Source organism: Ascaphus truei, chromosome 12 (genome assembly GCF_040206685.1).
Source record: "Ascaphus truei isolate aAscTru1 chromosome 12, aAscTru1.hap1, whole genome shotgun sequence".
NCBI classification, from domain to species: domain Eukaryota; kingdom Metazoa; phylum Chordata; class Amphibia; order Anura; family Ascaphidae; genus Ascaphus; species Ascaphus truei.
Genome location: NC_134494.1, coordinates 27,288,642 through 27,305,572, shown reverse-complemented (window position 1 = coordinate 27,305,572; position 16,931 = coordinate 27,288,642). Strand labels below are relative to the sequence as shown.

At 43.9% G+C, this 16,931-nt stretch overlaps 1 protein-coding gene across 1 annotated transcript in view; it reads left to right on the top strand.

Annotated features, from left to right (window-relative positions):
• Positions 1 to 16,931, top strand: part of GALNT18 (polypeptide N-acetylgalactosaminyltransferase 18) — a 308,353-nt gene that overhangs the window by 199,138 nt on the left and 92,284 nt on the right. Inside the window, exon 2 of the mRNA XM_075567108.1 lies at positions 15,740 to 15,932. Within this exon, the coding sequence (XP_075423223.1) occupies positions 15,740 to 15,932 (193 nt within the window). The remainder of the gene's footprint in view (positions 1 to 15,739; positions 15,933 to 16,931) is intronic.

Genomic DNA, 16,931 nt, shown 5'->3' with positions numbered 1-16,931 from the left:
TCACTGGGAGGTAGAACTTTAAATACAGCTAGTTTCGTGTAGTGTAATAATGACGGACACCATATTCTGCGGGACGCACAAATAAAAGGTCTATTTGAGAGGGGGACGCAGTAGATGAAGCAATTTAGTAATCACTCTGCAAGAGCTTCTGTGTGTTAACGTTTGACAGCTAATTACCTAATGTGCTTATTGTAATTAGAAACGGTAATGACTGTACTTAAACAGACTGAGAATTCTCTAACTTCAGTGAATAGGAGTTAGAGATGCAGTCCCACTCGTATCGCAGTTTGTAATAAGGGGAATCGGCAGGAAACGCTCAGTCACGTAACGTTCTCACTCTACTCTTTCCTAAATCTGTCTCCGCGTCCCCCCTCCTGAAATCACTCTCCTGGCTTCCTATCAAATCCCGCATCTCACACTCAATTCTCCTCCTCACTTTTAAAGCTTTACGCTCTTCTGCTCCTCCTTACATCTCAGCCCTAATTTCTCGCTATGCACCATCCCGGCTCTTGCGTTTTTCTCAAGGATGTCTTCTTTCTACCCCCTTTGTATCTAAAGCCCTCTCCCGCCTTAAACCTTTCTCACTGACTGCCCCGCACCCCTGGAATGCCCTTCCCCTCAATACCCGACTAGCACCCTCTCAACCCACCTTAAGACTCATTTGCTTAAAGAAGCTGTGGATAATCCTGGACACATGATACATAAAGCTTGGCCCCCTGCAGACGCGCTTACCAGAATTCCCTCCTACTGTCTCTGTACGTTCTCCCTACCTACCAATTAGATTGTAAGCTCCTCGGAGCAGGGACTCCTCTTCCATAATGTTACTTTTATGTCTGAAGCACTTATTCCCATGACCTGTTATTTATATTATTTGGTATTTATATGATTACCACATGTATTACTACTGTGAAGCGCAATGTACATTATGGCGCTATATAAATAAAGACATACAATACAATAGCCCAATGCCCGACAACGCATTGCTGTTTGCATGCATCAGTTCCAGCCCTCACTGATATTACACAATGTACAGCACGCTGTTTGTGTTGGGGTGTGTATGAATAGCCTTTGGAAAATGTACAACTATTATGACATTAAGGTCCATATTTGCTAAGGGGTGTTATTCGATAAGGCAGCTTCTAGCTCCAGAAGATGTCGTTCCCTTGAGTGAGCGTAAGATGTCGTATGTCAAAGCACCTTTAGGGGTAGATCTCAGAATCCGTTAAATACTTCACGATACGTTAACTTCAGTTAATGTCTCGTTGTGCTAGCGGGGACCTTCAAATCTCAGTAATTATGCGTTAAGTGCAGTTTCCAGCCGTAACGAGCGCTTGCGTTACTATAACGAACGTTAGTGCTAATGATATGGAAAAGAGGTGTATCTTCTAACCGCATATCCTCAGAGCTCCGTTATAGTTACTGCAGGGATTTAACGTAACGTTATAGCTAAAAGGGGCGTCACTCACATCCAGACCCTGACATAGGTCTGTTCCAGTTGATGATTTAACCGTTGTATTGTTATTTACCGGATTCTTTTCCTCTCCTGTCTTCTCTTCTTTTACTTTCATTAAACACCTATTCGGGGACATGATGGGAGTAACGCCACCTTTGGGTAAGACAGGCTTAACACCAGGTTATTTGCAGCTAATGCAAGGCAGGGCTAATGTTAAGTGTATGCTAATGAGATAACTAACGACCGTTGATTTTGCACGTATTTAGCTTTGCGGATACCTGTTAAACCCAGGGAACCTAACGGACTTTACCTATTTAGGTAACATTAAGTTAGTAGCCCTGATTTAATGGAGCTTTGAGTATCTCATTTGGAGTCTTATTGTATACATGGTCGGAACAGCCATTCAGGCTGTTTCCAAGTGGAAACCCACATGGACGTCAATGTTTTTTTTTGGCAGAACACAGGTCAATTGGCGACTTTTTCTATACAGAATGACCCCGTTGGAGTATTACAAGACCCCCAGAACTTGAAGGATTAGACCACACAAGTCTTGACTGTAAAATAGGATTTATTTTAGGAGCACAGTTTTTACGTTACCCGAACATAATCTCTACAGTGTCACTTCTATCTCACCAGGTAAAAGTTGGGGGGGGGGGGGAAATGATCAATAAAGACTTTCCTTAAATGTCACAAAAGAAAGCAACTCTATTTAAGATCAAAAATGACACACTTGTAACACTGTGATTGTTTCAGATACTGTGGGCCGCTTCTGACGGCTAAAGTAATTAATGTCTTTCACTGTGACATTTTCTGGATTGGATTTTTTGATGAAAGTGTCTGTAGTGACGTGTTCACACTCTTTGAGTTAAGGACGTTTTCTTCTTTTCTAATAAGAAACCCCTTTTGGCTCAGCAAATACCCCCATTTCTCCTTCAGAAACATATTTTTGCTTCTCCATTTTGTACTGTAGCTCGTTCAGCATCAGAAGTACCTACTGTGCAGTTGATATTTGTATATATATAAAAGAAAAGAAAACAGCTTATCTTTGAATCGTTTATTGTAAAATGACAGCTCATCAAACCTGCCTCTGCCCTTTAATCCTCCATGGCACTCGCCCTGAGAGGGCCCATCTATTAAACCAGGCGACCGCAATCTTTTTTTCCCCTGCGCCCCCCTGCCGGCTGTCTCCCTCTCCTCGCGACTCCCCCCCCCCCCTGCTTACCTTGACTCAGATGTCCTGGCGTGACCCAGCGGCGACATTTGACGGTCACGCCGTCTGAATCAAGGCAAGGAGATGTTTACAGAGCCCTTGCAGCTCCCCCCGGCATTAATGTAAATGCCTTTGGGAAGAGCGTGGGGCGTCTGTAAACTCCTGCGCCCCCCGCAGCGAATCTCGCGCCCCGCCACTTTGTGCACCGCTGCATTAAACTATAGTAAAATTATGATTTTCGTTGAGCCACTTTCTTCTGCTTTCTGCTTGTATGCAGAATGCCTGCGATATCCCCTATGTTTAGTGTTTTCTGGAAGTGTATACAATGACTCACTGGCACCTGTTTTGTCCACAGATTTAGAAGCCATATTGTATGAAAACTGTAATAATTGAATTGAAATCCTTTTATCTGATAAACAGGAAAATCCTTCAGATGGGTAATTGTATGTTAGCTAACGAGCCTGCAAAAGGCTTTATGTAGCAAGAGGAACGTTTGCGCTGACACAATTACGTGTCTGAAACGCGACATATTTATGAAGTGTAGTTCTGCTGTTGTAGAATTTGGCGCGTTCTGCGCTAGTTTTCTGCGTTAATGTTCTGCGCTGGTGTTCTCCGCTAGTATTCTCCGTTAGTATCCTGCGCTAAAAAAATAATTATGCGACGTTTAAGGTGACAGAGAAACCCGACCCAGAAAACCATCGAGAAAAGTAAAGCAAGTCACACATTCCTTTACACATACACCCGGCGTCAACGCGCAAATATAACCCCGCCCTAACTCCTCCCACTTGCTCCATCAATCCTTCATCTCGTCGCAGACACACGCAGATGTCCCCGAACCTGGCGCAAGCGACATGAATACATTGACGTGTCTGTCGCAGGTATATTTTAGTTGCGACAATATAACGTCTTTGTCATTCGGTACATAGAGCACAAAGTCGGTCGCTCAGATGACACCCTGAGAACTAAGGGGTTTATTATGTTCTTGTACGATCGCCCGATAACTCCCCCTCCCAAGTTAATGGAAGCTTTCAGCCAAACACTTTGGAGCATATAATAACATAGCGTTATAGCATTACAATAACACCCTAAAAATGGAATCTATGAGTATATTCTCCAATGGTCATATAGTAAGTATTACAGCCAGTGAGCAATGCCTTTATATGCTCCATGAACGGCAAAAGGGACTACAGTGCAAAGCAAGGGCTTATAGATGGGTGACAATGCACTCAGCTTGGTTAGACAGACATTCCAGGCAGTGGCACTCTTAATATTAATCACCGACTGCTAAAGGCCACTCTTATTATTCTTGGGCCGCGCTTATAGTCCTGGCGACGGCGACGCTGACATCACGCAGCGGTCACTGAAAAAATCAAATTGAAGCGACTTCCAGCAATTGCGCCATCGCGTCGCTCCTACTATAAGCGCAAGCGACGGATTCAATACATTTGTTTTGACGCGACGTCGCCGGGACTATAAGCGCAACCTAAGTCCATTACTATTAGAAATAGGGAAAGACAACGGGCCATATTTATTAGAAGACTGTTTAGTAAAGAGGGGGAGGGGCGTTTGTGGCTGTCAGGGCTCTCAGCCCCTCCTCCCCACCACCCAAAACTACCCCCTCTCACACCCACTGACAATCACTCAGACACAAACTCCTCCCTCCCGACCCCCACCCCCTGGCCTCACTATGCACCCAGAGCGCTATGCCTCGATACCCCCACTAAGTGGTGCTGTGCTGACTGACTTGTCAGTCACTGCTACAGCCAGCCTCAGCGCCCAATCCTTTTTTGCACTTGCGCTGTGGCCGATTTGCGGCGGTGACAGGTCAGTCAGCACTGCCAGCGTCAAGACTGATATTCTAGGCCCCGGGCAAAGATAGGATTCGAATAGGAAAAACCCGGTGCACAGCCGAAAAAAAGCAACGTTGGACGCATCGCGTTATAAGCGGATTTGCGTTGTAACGGGGTTGAGCTGTACATTTCCCATACATGATAATCGTACATTTCCATACGTGATAATAGTACATTTCCATACGTGATAATAGTACATTTCCATACGTGATAATAGTACATTTCCATACGTGATAATAGTACATTTCCCATACGTGATAATAGTACATTTCCCATATGTGATAATAGTACATTTCCCATACGTGATAATAGTACATTTCCCATACGTGATAATAGTACATTTCCCATACGTGATAATAGTACATTTCCATACATGATAATAATGATAATAATAATAATAATATGCTCTTGTATTGTATAGTTTTACGTAGCGCTTTACAGAGACATTTTGCAGCACAGGGTCCCTGCCCCGTGGAGCTTACAATCTATGTTTTTGGTGCTTGAGGCACAGGGAGGTAAAGTGACTTGCCCAAGGTCACAAGGAGCCGACACCGGGATTGAACCAGGTTCCCCTTCTTCTCAGTGCCAGTCAGTGACTTTACTCACTGAGCCTCAGGACTGTGCCTGCAAAATGTCTCTATAATGCGCTTACGTAAAACTAGCAGCGCTATAAAAGAAAATGCTATTATTATTTCCACCTCATCGTTTCTTTCCACAACTTCAATTAGAATTGAGTTCCCTTATCCAGACCCTCTGCGGCTGTAACTGTCCTTCTCTCTCTCTCAAGTTAAAGCATGTCAGTTAAGGATCCTTCCGAGTATTATTCAGTCGTCCCAAACAGCTTGTACTGCCCACTACACAAAGGTTAGAGATGTTGACATTTGGCTGGCTACATCTTAAAACATATTCAGTCTACTTTTGCCTGGGACTTCAAGGGGTGTCCCGCCCTCTCCGTGCGAAGGGTACTGCACGCTACGCGGGATGGGCAGCCTTCTCGTTTTGCAGCTTCAGAGGTCTGGAACACGCTACCGCCAGAGCTCAGGTGTATATCGACTTTACCATTGTTTTGGGCTCGGTGAAAGACTTACCTGTTCCTTATGGTTTTTACTGACTAACAAAACAATGGTGTATTATTTGAATTAGTTTAACTGTAAAGTATTGTGATGCCCCCTTAAGTGGAGGCGTGTTTTTACTCAAAACATAGACGACGACGACGACGATGATGATGATGATGATGATGATGATGATGAGACTGTTAATGAAAGTTGACAATGCATAATATTGACATCAATCAGTTCCTTGTACAATTTGTATTTCTTAGTTGGTCTGGAATTCCACATGAAAGCTAAAATAAGAGACATTTGGGAAATTAGTGAAAGCTCGACTTTACATTTCATATGTATGTATTAAGCAAAATGTACTGTAGCAATGTAGCATAGATAATGTAATGAACATGTCATTTTCTGGGTCCCCGGTGAGAATAGGCTTTCATTGCAGCAGACAATTCAATGCTACTTTGAAAACACAAATTCCGTCTCCAGCTTTAATTAGGAATCCACTTCTTCACAGAAGTATGATGGAAACTGGATACACAATAAAGACTACATCCCCATGTCTCCAAAATCACTGGCTTACCCTGTCTTCTATGCAGTGAGAGTCTCATCGGAGTAGTTGGCTGGGTTTGAAGTCCGTGAAACCAGTTTGAATGCCATTGTCCACTCTCCTTGCAATTTTGGGCGAGTCACATTTCCTGCCTTGTCTTCAGACACAAAAATGAGCTCTGTAGAACAGGGACTAATTGCGCCTCCCAAAAAAATTTGGGCTAACAGTTTGGATGCGCTTTATATATGATGCTTAAATGGATGGCAATTGCCCAAGCAAAATTGCTTTCGTCATTTAGTAAAACAAGTGGTATGACTAACAATATTACTTTTCTAAACATGATAACAGTACACTTCCATACATGATAACAGTACACTTCCATACATGATAACAGTACATTTCCATACATGATAACAGTACATTTCCATACATAACAGTACACTTCCATACATGACTAACAGTACACTTCCATACATGATAATAGTACATTTTCATACATGATAACAGTACATTTCCATACATGATAACAGCGCTGCTAGTTTTACATAGCACTTTACAGAGACATATTGCAAGCACAGGTCCCTGCCCCGTGGAGCTTACAATCTATGTTTTTGGTGCCTGAAGCACAGGGAGATAAAGTTACTTGCCCAAGGTCACAAGGAGCCAGAGACCGGGAATTGGACATGCTATAATTATTTTTATTATTATTATTTATATTTCCACTCATTGTTTCTTTCCACAACTTCAAAATAATTAGTATTGAGTTCCCTTATCCAGACCTCTGCTGCTGTAACTCACTCTCTCTCTCTCTCTCTCTCTCTCTCTCTCTCTCTCTCTCTCTCTCTCTCTCTCTCTCTCTCTCTCTCTCTCTCTCTCTCTCTCTCTCTCTCTCTCTCTCTCTCTCTCTCTCTCTCTCTCTCTCTCTCTCTCTCTCTCTCTCTCTCTCTCTCTCTCTCCCAATCTTCCATCAGAATGGTAAATCAAGCTTTTATTCCTTCATTTGCTTTGTTATGGATCTTGATTCCATGAGCATCTTTTTGCCTTTAATTTGCAGTGTGTCCTTTTGTCACCTTGATGCATTTGATGACAGAGTGATTTTGATTTGATAGATGGCGCGGCAATAAATTAATCCCTGAATATCCATTTTGCAAAAGTGCAGTGACAGGTTACTAAGTGGCACAGTACATATTTACAGAGATGACAATTTGATGTAATCAAGCAGCGTTCATTAGTCCCTTGTCGGAGTTGTCAAGTAATAAAGACAACTTATGTTAACCACAAGAGATGTTAATATATTTCACCATTTTAAAGCCGCAAAATCCTGCAAAACATATTTGGACCTTATTCGATATCCTGTGAAGGACATCTTTCCTGTGATGGAGAAAATATTAGTATTATACTAGCGTCTCCTCATTTCTCCACCCATTGAAAAGAGTTAAAGTAGAGTTCAGTTCAGATTATAATGCAGTCTTGTTCATCAGGCATAACTACTTTTGATAACATTACTACTGTCATGTTAAGACTAACATGTAGTGTAATGATGTGTGCTTTAAATATTGTCACATACGTAGTCCAAGCCCCATTCTTATTCCAACTCTTCATTTTGAAGTTTAAAACCATACACATGTATCCAAAAATTGAAAAATATAGTCTAACAGGGGAGTGGTCAACTCCAGTCCAAGGGCCACCAACAGGTCATGTTTTCAGGATATCCCTGAATGACTGAGCCACTGATTGAGCCACCTGTGCTGAAGCAGGGATATCCTGAAAACCTGAACTGTTGGTGGCCCTTGAGGACTGGTATTTGGGCACACTTGGTGTAATGTGTTTAGAGCTGGACACAGTGCGATCAATACAGATATACATGAACCGGAAGTATATATACTGTCAATCTTATGCAGCCTTTCTCATCAGGCTTTACTTCTTTTTACAAAATTGCTTCACATGGGAAAACTAAGTGTTTATTTTGAAAAGGACAATAATATAACTTGAAGTTATGTTTTCACCTGTAAAGAGTACAGTAGGGCCCCGCTTCTCGGAGTTTCGCTTCTCTGCAATCCACCAATACGGCGGTACTGAGAAGGGGGGCCGCCATGTCCACGTATGCGCAGAATGGGGGAACGGCTGAGTTTGCGCATGCGCAGAACGGGGGAGCGGCCGAGTCTGCGCATGCGCAGAAGGGGAAGGAGACACAGAGAATTGCCGGTGGACATAGCAAATGCTATGTTCCTCTTTTCTGTGATTTTCGCTTTCCAGAGGCACCCTGGAACGGGGCCCTACTGTATAGCGTTAATAAGAATGTGCGTTAGTGATGAGATGCAAATGACATGCAAATGAGGCTTGATTATAACATTGCATATTCACTATAGTCTGTTAAGGTTAAGATGGGGAACTAACATTACGTTAGATCATAGCCAAACTTGGCATTACTGACACAGAGACCCTGATACAGGGCTTTTACTGTGTCTGGATGGGTGCAACACCACCATTAGGTATGGGTTAACTCAGGGGGCGCAAACTTTTTTCCCTGCCCCCCCCTGCCGGCGGTCACCTCACCCCCATGCCCCCTCCTCAGCCCCACTTAGCTCGGCTCTGGCGTCATGACGTCACATTGCCATAGCAACGTGACGTCACAAATGACGCCGCGTTGCCATGGCGATGCGTGTGGAGCCAAGGTAGGTAAAAGGTTTACAGAGTCCCTCCAGCTCCCCCAGCACTTAATTTTAAGTGCCTTTGGGAAGCGCACAGGGCTTCTGTAAACCGCACGCCTCCCCCTCTGGCAGTCTCGTGCCCCACCCTGGGGGTCGCGCCCCCCAGTTTGCGCACTGCTGAGTTAACTAACATAGCATTATTTCTTGGTGTTATAGTATTTCACTCTCCCCTCCTCTTTCTCTCCACTTTACCTAAAGCCTACTAAAAGGATGTGAATCGGAGTAACTCTAAGACGTACTTAACATACTAAGACGTACTTAACATCTCATTACAGAGTATGGGAAAGGGGGTCTGCGAGCTTCCCCTAATCAATGGTCTACAGCCACTGTCTGTGTCCCAGTTTCGGAACCTCTGCATCCTCTTTGACCAGACTTAAAATGCGAGTCTGAGGCTGCATCAGAGTTTCTGTCGACTCCTGTCATCTATGAACCTTGAGTCACTGGTCCATGCCTTTGTCTACGCAGTTGGACTACGGGAATGCCTTATATGCAAGGCTGCCGGTGCGCTGGCTCCCGCTTGGGCAGAACGCTGCAGCTCGGATGCTGAGACATGTTTCTCCCTTTGAGCAGATCACGCCCATCTTACGCGATCTACACTGGCTGCCGGGGATCTTCCGGGTTCGATTCACGTTGGCCGTAATGGCCTTTAGAATCTTGCATGGTCAAGGGCCTGTCTATCTGCAGTCTCGTTTGAAGCCTTGGAGGGATAATGGCTATGATCTCAGGTCCTCAGGAGGAGGTCCGCCTCTGGTACTGCACCCTACGCTGGGTGGGCGGGCCTTCTCTGTGCAGCTTCAGAGGTCTGGTACTCGCTACCGCCAGAGCTCAGGTGTATACCACTGTTTTGGCTCGGTGTAAGACTTACCTCTTCCTTCTGGCTTTTTCCGTCTAACAAAACAATTGTATATCATTTTAATTTGTTTAACTGTAAGGTATGGTGTTGCCCCCTTAAGTAGAGGCGTGTTTTTTCTCCAAAAATAAATGATGATGATGATGATTACTGGAAGATCTTGCAACATTATGCTATGTAACGTTCATCCTTCAGCCTATGCTACTCTGAGATGTAGCATGACCGTTGTTTTTCCCATATAAACAGCTATGAGGAAACGTGTTAACATCAGAGAACTTAACATCTGTTCCTGTTTTAGGTAATGAAACATTACGAGCCCTGATTTAACATGGCTTTGTGAATCTATCCCTCAGTATACAATATCTTAGGGTTGCAAATTGACTGAAGAAACTGGGACCAGGGTAGGAGAGAACTATGCCACAATGTACCAAAAACAAACAAACAATTAGTTGGCCAGCACTGATTGCTGCTTTAAAAGCACATTAGGAGCATGTTCACTAAAGTGCAGAAACCATGTAGACGTAGCCAACGTTATTGCAACGCTCGGGCGGGGGAAATTGGGAGGTAGCCCCGCCCCATCTCACGTGCGGCTGATTCAAAACAATGGCTGCTTCTCCCACTGGTGCGTTGCGTGTGTCCCGCTGCAGCACGCATGAGGTTGCAGTAGCATGGGCTACATCTGTAATTTCCAAAGCCTAACTACAAGACGATACCCAACAATTTCCAGCGCTCTCAGAAAAATACAGCAGGAATCAGAACAGGCTTTGGGGGCGAAAATATTCACCGGAGGGCCCAGGTGCAGGGAAGAAAAGCCCTACACCCTCTCCTCTGCCCCCCACCTGTAAAGTGGGGTCTTACCCGTCCGCGGTGTCGTGATGCCACACCGAGGCAGCAATTGCGAAGTTTGGGTCCGACCTCTGGTGGGGCCCGACTTCCTTCTTAGGACCGCCTGGGGGGTTTCCTCCGCTGCCTCTGCCAGTGCTGCACGCCCCACTCCACAGGGGCAGGAAGAGAGAAAGGGGGCCTTCTAGAGATGCTGGAACATTGTTCCATGCGGACAGTAGTATGAGCGGAGTGGGCCCATACAAACCGGCTGCACCTATGGGAGTTCCGCTACCGAAAAGCTTAAAATCTGCGTTACATACATTTGAAATGTTAATTTGGATATAAAGCTCCTTAACCTGCGCCTGCCGCAGGGTGCGGTTAAATGAATGCGTCGGAGGCTTCTCCCAGGAATACGTTTCGTTCTCATACACAAACAATCAAATATATAATGAATTAAAAATCACGAAATCAATGCTTTTACTTTCTTTACCGTCATCTTTCTTCCTGAGAATTACGTATGCTAATCTAACCTTGCTCGGGTTGTAATCACATTAGGGATTTGATACTAGTTCAGCTGTATAATGTGAATATGCAATTTCAGTAAAAGGGTAATCACTTTTAGATGCTTACTGCTATTCAGTAATTGCTACCCCTGCATTTTAAAGGCGCAGTTCTATTTACCAGTATGTATGGGCGATGCAATAAACTGAAAGCACTCACCCATGTAATAGCTTTTCGGCTGTTTTTAAAGCTCGTTTAATAATTCAAGGTATTTTGAACAGCTTTAGCTAGAACTGAGGCTTCAATAGTTAACTTGGAGCGGGTCAACAATAAATGTATTTATTATTATTATTTCTTTATAACGTGCCCATGCGCAGTACAATAGGGTCGGAGGAGAAAAAAAAACAAAACAAATAAGTAACAACCATAAACACACATTGTTATAGTGTGTACAGGAGGAAGAGAAGGTTGGTGCAGCTGCGGGTTAATTGACGGACAAGTGATGGGAGTGGAACCCCCCCAGCAATGCTACTAAGATGAAGTCTATACAATGCAACAAATGAAAGTTCATCTCAAAATATACATCAAGTCCCAGACAGCGTTTGTAATCCTGAGTCAATTGTCCCACGGATTCAGTAATTATCACTGATATCATAAAGTTGTATAGCCTATGAGGCGTTTAGGAAACCACACTGGTGGCAGGCTCACTTACCTAAACATTTAAGAACACTTTGTGTGAGTCTGCAGTTGTAAGAGCAATGAAGGCCAATGTGTTATAGGTCCGTGATGGAGTAAGTGTAAAATACTGAATAAATTACTCACTCCGTTCCGTGGGTCATCGGGAGCTGTCGGCATGCTCCTGCCGAGGAGAGATCGATGAAGGGGTTTGGTTGAGAGGCGGGGCAGCTGCCATAGGGAAAATGATGTGAAACCGGACTGCCGTCTGCTAAGGTACAACAAAAGATTTATTGGCAAATAAACACAGCGAGGGATGATCCTCTTACGCGTTTCACGTGTTTCAAATATCTGCGCTTTTATCTTTTTCCATACGGCAGCTGCAACCAGACCTCTTTGACTATTGACGGTGTTGGCGTGGAGGAAGAAGTAAGTGGGATTGTGCAGGGGGGGGGGGCAGAGCTGTGAGAGCAGGCTCATGTGGGAAGAAGGAAATGCTTCAATGTGCATCTGAAATATTTCACCCAAGACCAATAACAGAGCAGCTGTAACAGCAGCAAACGGCGACACCCTTCGGCTACCGCCTTTGCTGCGACTCGGGTGTTAAGTATTCTTTGGTAGAAATGAAAACGGCAACATAGCAGCACACGTATCAGACATGCAGGGAAGAGGGGCTGAGGAACTCCAGGTGGTCTTGGAAGTGTCTCTTTTTCTCATGCTCCTATTATTAGGGGCTGAACTCGATGGGAATCATGCTTTAGTCATTCCAAGGTTGCAGTGATTAGCTTAGAATTCTAAAGCTACAAAGTGTTTTTTTTTTTTTTACAAACTTCACACTGATCCATTACAATTTTTAATAGAATCCCTGCTAAGGCCTCGTCCATGGTAAGCGATTGCTTGCTGAAGCGTGCTGACGCTCGCTCATGCTTGGCACTGAGCCCCTACAGTCGCAATTAGAGCGGCTTTAGTAGGGGCTCGCCTACCCTTCCGCAAGCGCGCAGAAGTGAAGGTCTTAGCAGATTTTTAAATTCACGCGCTTGCCGGAGCGCAGGGCCGGTCACGTGAGCGGTTCACCCAATGAGGGTGACATCACTGGCCCGCCCCTGTCCCGCCCCCTGATGGCACGCAGGGCAAGCAACCGCAAGGCCTCAGTGCGCCTCAGCACGCAAGCGAAGAGCCTGGCCAAGGCCTAAGAAACATCTCTACATTAACATTTCTCTTGTTTGACCCTCCTCCTCCCCCCCAATCATTGTGCACCTGGTCTTGTGTTATTAATAAATGGTCAGACTACACCTTATTACTAGATGTGTGCATTTAAACCTCTTCTTTTGCCCTTTGAATACTTCTCGGATGCAAAGAGCTTGTGGAGATTTTAGTAATGAATAACTTGATCAACATGTTTATTTTTGGGGATAATTATTACCATTTAAACACTGCTACAGGCTGAGAGGATTTGATGTTTACAGCAGCAATGCCTATCGTATTTATGACACCTTTTGGTATTATATGATTGAGAGAAAGGGGGACTTAAAGTGTCATCACCTCTGTATAGAATATATCCACCGCTGATTTTCTGCCGCTATTGGACAATACAAATGGCCATGCCCGTGGTGTTAGGTTGGTGCTTTCTTTTACGTTCAGAAAGTGCCACGGCTTTGCAGAGGAATGTCTGAATGGGTAGGGCATCTAGTGTAAGGTGACCAGATGACCCGGTTTTTAGGCCTCTGTCCCAATTTTTTGGGCCACTGTCCCGGTTTTCTATTGGCGCGGCCGCTCATGTGCATGCGTGATCGGCAAGATCGGATCACGCATGTGCACAAATGGTCAGCAAGTGCCAATCGCGCACAATCGACCGGCAAGTGCTCATTGCGCATGCACAGTCAGTGCTCGCACATGCGCCGTCACTAGCGCGGCTGGGCGTCATTCATCCCATTTTTTAAGCCGGGACACACATGGTCACCCTAATCTAGTGGTAAGGCTAAGACTGGCCATGATCCCAGAGCTTTCCGGATTGGGGTAAGCGTAACTTCTTGGCTGCATTCTCAAATGAAGAACCTTGTTGATATTTTAAGACCTCAAATTCCATAACAGTGCTGATCAATTCTACCAAGGTCACTCAAAAGGCGAGCTTAAGGTGTTAAAGCAGCAATATTCCCCCAAAATTGATTTCTTTTTTTCTTAAGCTTAGTTTAAGCTTTTATCACAAAAAAAAAACACGGCCAGATTTTTCAGAGAAGTACATAGAACATACATGCATACATGCAAGTACATAGTATGCATAATTAAGTCCTGCTCTGAAGATTGAACTAATTATGAATAATCTTCCAGTCTAACAGTATTAGGAGCAGATAAAGTAATGCATATAGAAATAATGTGTATACTGTATGTAAACAATGTTGAAATAATGAATTATGTCATATTTCAAATAGGGATCTCCCACTTCCACGGCTTATACACATTTCCAGTTAAAGCTTTTCATTAAAAGCCTCATCAAGGATTACGAACACGCGTGAGCCCATTCACGTGTCTCAGACAGGTCCCCAAAGCTGCATTACCCCATAACCACACAGCATTCTCTGCAGCCAGGGATTCTGGGTAATGACATGCAAATGAGCACAGTGTGTCACTTTTTGCTGATTTACCCACTTTAACATGGATCCCTTTAAGCCCCATGCTTGGTGTTTTACACAGCAAAGCCTGGGTTAAAGAAGGCCTAATTCAAGGCCTCCAAATTCATGGAGTTTCACCATTAGGCACTATCAGAACATCTGCATAATTGTGCTAAAGATGCAAGATTCAGAGCGATGCAATCAGAACAATTGCTACAGCAAGTCTCCCTCATCCCATATTTAGTGTATTGCAGAATGTCCAGGTTCTCTGTAGTGAAGAAAAACATTAGTGGGCACTCAAAAACGACCTCTACGATAAACTTCATACTTTGACCTTGGGAGCCCTCACCAAGTAGTTCCCTATTGACACTGGTGCACAATCATTTTCACTTTTTTGTTTGTGTGTTTTGTGTATTAACTCCTGATTCTCTGTCGTACAGTATCATAGACATAATTCCCAGCATCCTTTTAAAATATTAACTAACTTGTTCTGTGGTTATCACCCTAAGTCGGGGGTTTCTCAACTGCAGTCCTCAAGACCTCCCAACATGTCAGGTTTTCTGGATATCCCTGCTTCAGCACCTGTGGCTGACTGAGCCACTGATGGAGCCACCTGTGCTGAAGCAGGGATACCCAGAAAACCTGACCGTCTGGAGGGTCTTGAGGACTGGAGCTGAGAACCCCTGCCCTAAGTAAAAGGGCTAATGACAATCTTGTGCGTTTGAGTTTAGAAGCTTTGAATTTAGGCCTTAGGGCAGACTCCTGTATTTTCTATCATTCCAAATATCACTATTTAGAACTGTAGCCAAATATTTTTTATCAGTCTTAAAGCAGCAGTCCAGGTTGCTGTTTTTTTTAATTTAATTTTTTACCTTTTAATATGCGCGTCAATACAATCCACACAATAAGTAATTAGCTAAGTTACTGATCGATTCGTTCTCCTGTGATCGATCGACGAAGATTCAGCTTGGTGTTCACTAAATAGCTGTCAGTGCAGCAGAAGAGGACCAAAGGTACAAAGTTCTGTGGGGAAGATCATGTGACAGGTAGTCACAATTGGTGCACTGCTAGCTAGAGGGCAGGGCTCAAAAAGGGGTGAGCCAAAAGCCTGTTTCAGAAGGGGAAGGCGATGTGACTTTGTAAATGGTTGCTATAGAAACAAAAAATGCTTGTTACTTTATAATACATTCAAAATGTAAGTCAAAGTTATTTTTTTTTAATGCTACAAGTATTTTCTCATAGTACAGAACTGATTTATTTAAAAAATAAAAAACACATGTAGGATATTGCTTGATCTGCAGCATTAAAGGTGCTACACTGCTGATCAAAAAATCTTCCACGTGCCTTAAAAACTGTTCTCTACATTTGTAAATGATCGTACTTTTTAAAAGAATCACATAGTGTCAGCAATGAAAGAACGAGTTCCAAAACCCCCAATTTTCTTGTATTTTAGAAGCACCACAGAAGCAAGAAGAAAATGCAATAGAACCATTTACAGACTCCTCTCTATTTGCACACTGGGGTCAGGACCTTAGTCCCGAAAAGAGACGGACGGCCCTCAAGCAATTTCAGTACTATGGTTACAATGCTTACCTGAGTGATCGGCTACCACTGGACAGACCGCTACAAGATCTGAGGCCTGCTGGGTAAGTACAGGCATACCCCGCATTAACGTACGCAATGGGACCGGAGCATGTATGTAATGCGAAAATGTACTTAAATTGAAGCACTACCTTTTTCCCACTTATCGATGCATGCACTGTACTGCAATCGTCATATACGTGCATAACTGATGTAAATAACGCATGTGCAACATGCTCTATAGTCTCCCCGCTTGCACACAGCTTTGGTACAGGTAGGGAGCCGGTATTGCTATTCAGGACGTGCTGACAGGCGCATGCGTGAGCTGCCGTTTGCCTATTGAGCGAGATGTACTTACTCGCGAGTGTACTTAAAGTGAGTGTCCTTAAACCGGGGTATGCCTGTATGTCCTGGGATTTCATAGAATTCAGTTGTAGAAGCAACACTGCAGATCTGTTGCCTTATATGTTGACATGGATGTTGTCACCTATTTCTAAGACTGAAGGTTATATAGTTACATAGTAGATGAGGTTGAAAAAAGACGTACGTCCATCAAGTTAAATCTATGCTAAATGTAGACGACAGATACTTTATCCTATATATATAGTTACTTATTGTTACAGAGGAAGGCAAACAAAAAACCCCAGCGTCATGTCATCCAATGATATCTCCTAAGTGGAAAAATAAATTCCTTCTTGACTCCAAGAATTGGCAATCAGATTACTCCCTGGAACAACATCATGATAAAACGAGAAACACAAAATACATGGGGCACAAGCAACGATTGACTCTTATTTTCATGTTCTACCATAAGATACAATGTTGCCCTTGCACATATAACAGTAACATATCTCTCATGCCTTTATTCCCACTACCATGGACCAGTTCCTATACTATGGCCTCTACCTTATACAAACAGTGAGCATTGAGCCTCTTTGCTAGGTTGGGGCTAGAGATGGGCGAATCAGCCCAAATCTGTTTCCCGGATATTTGCTGATGTTACCCCGCAAAATCCGCTTTGCTGTGTAAAATCCGCCAACGGATTTGGGTGGTTTCAATCTGCG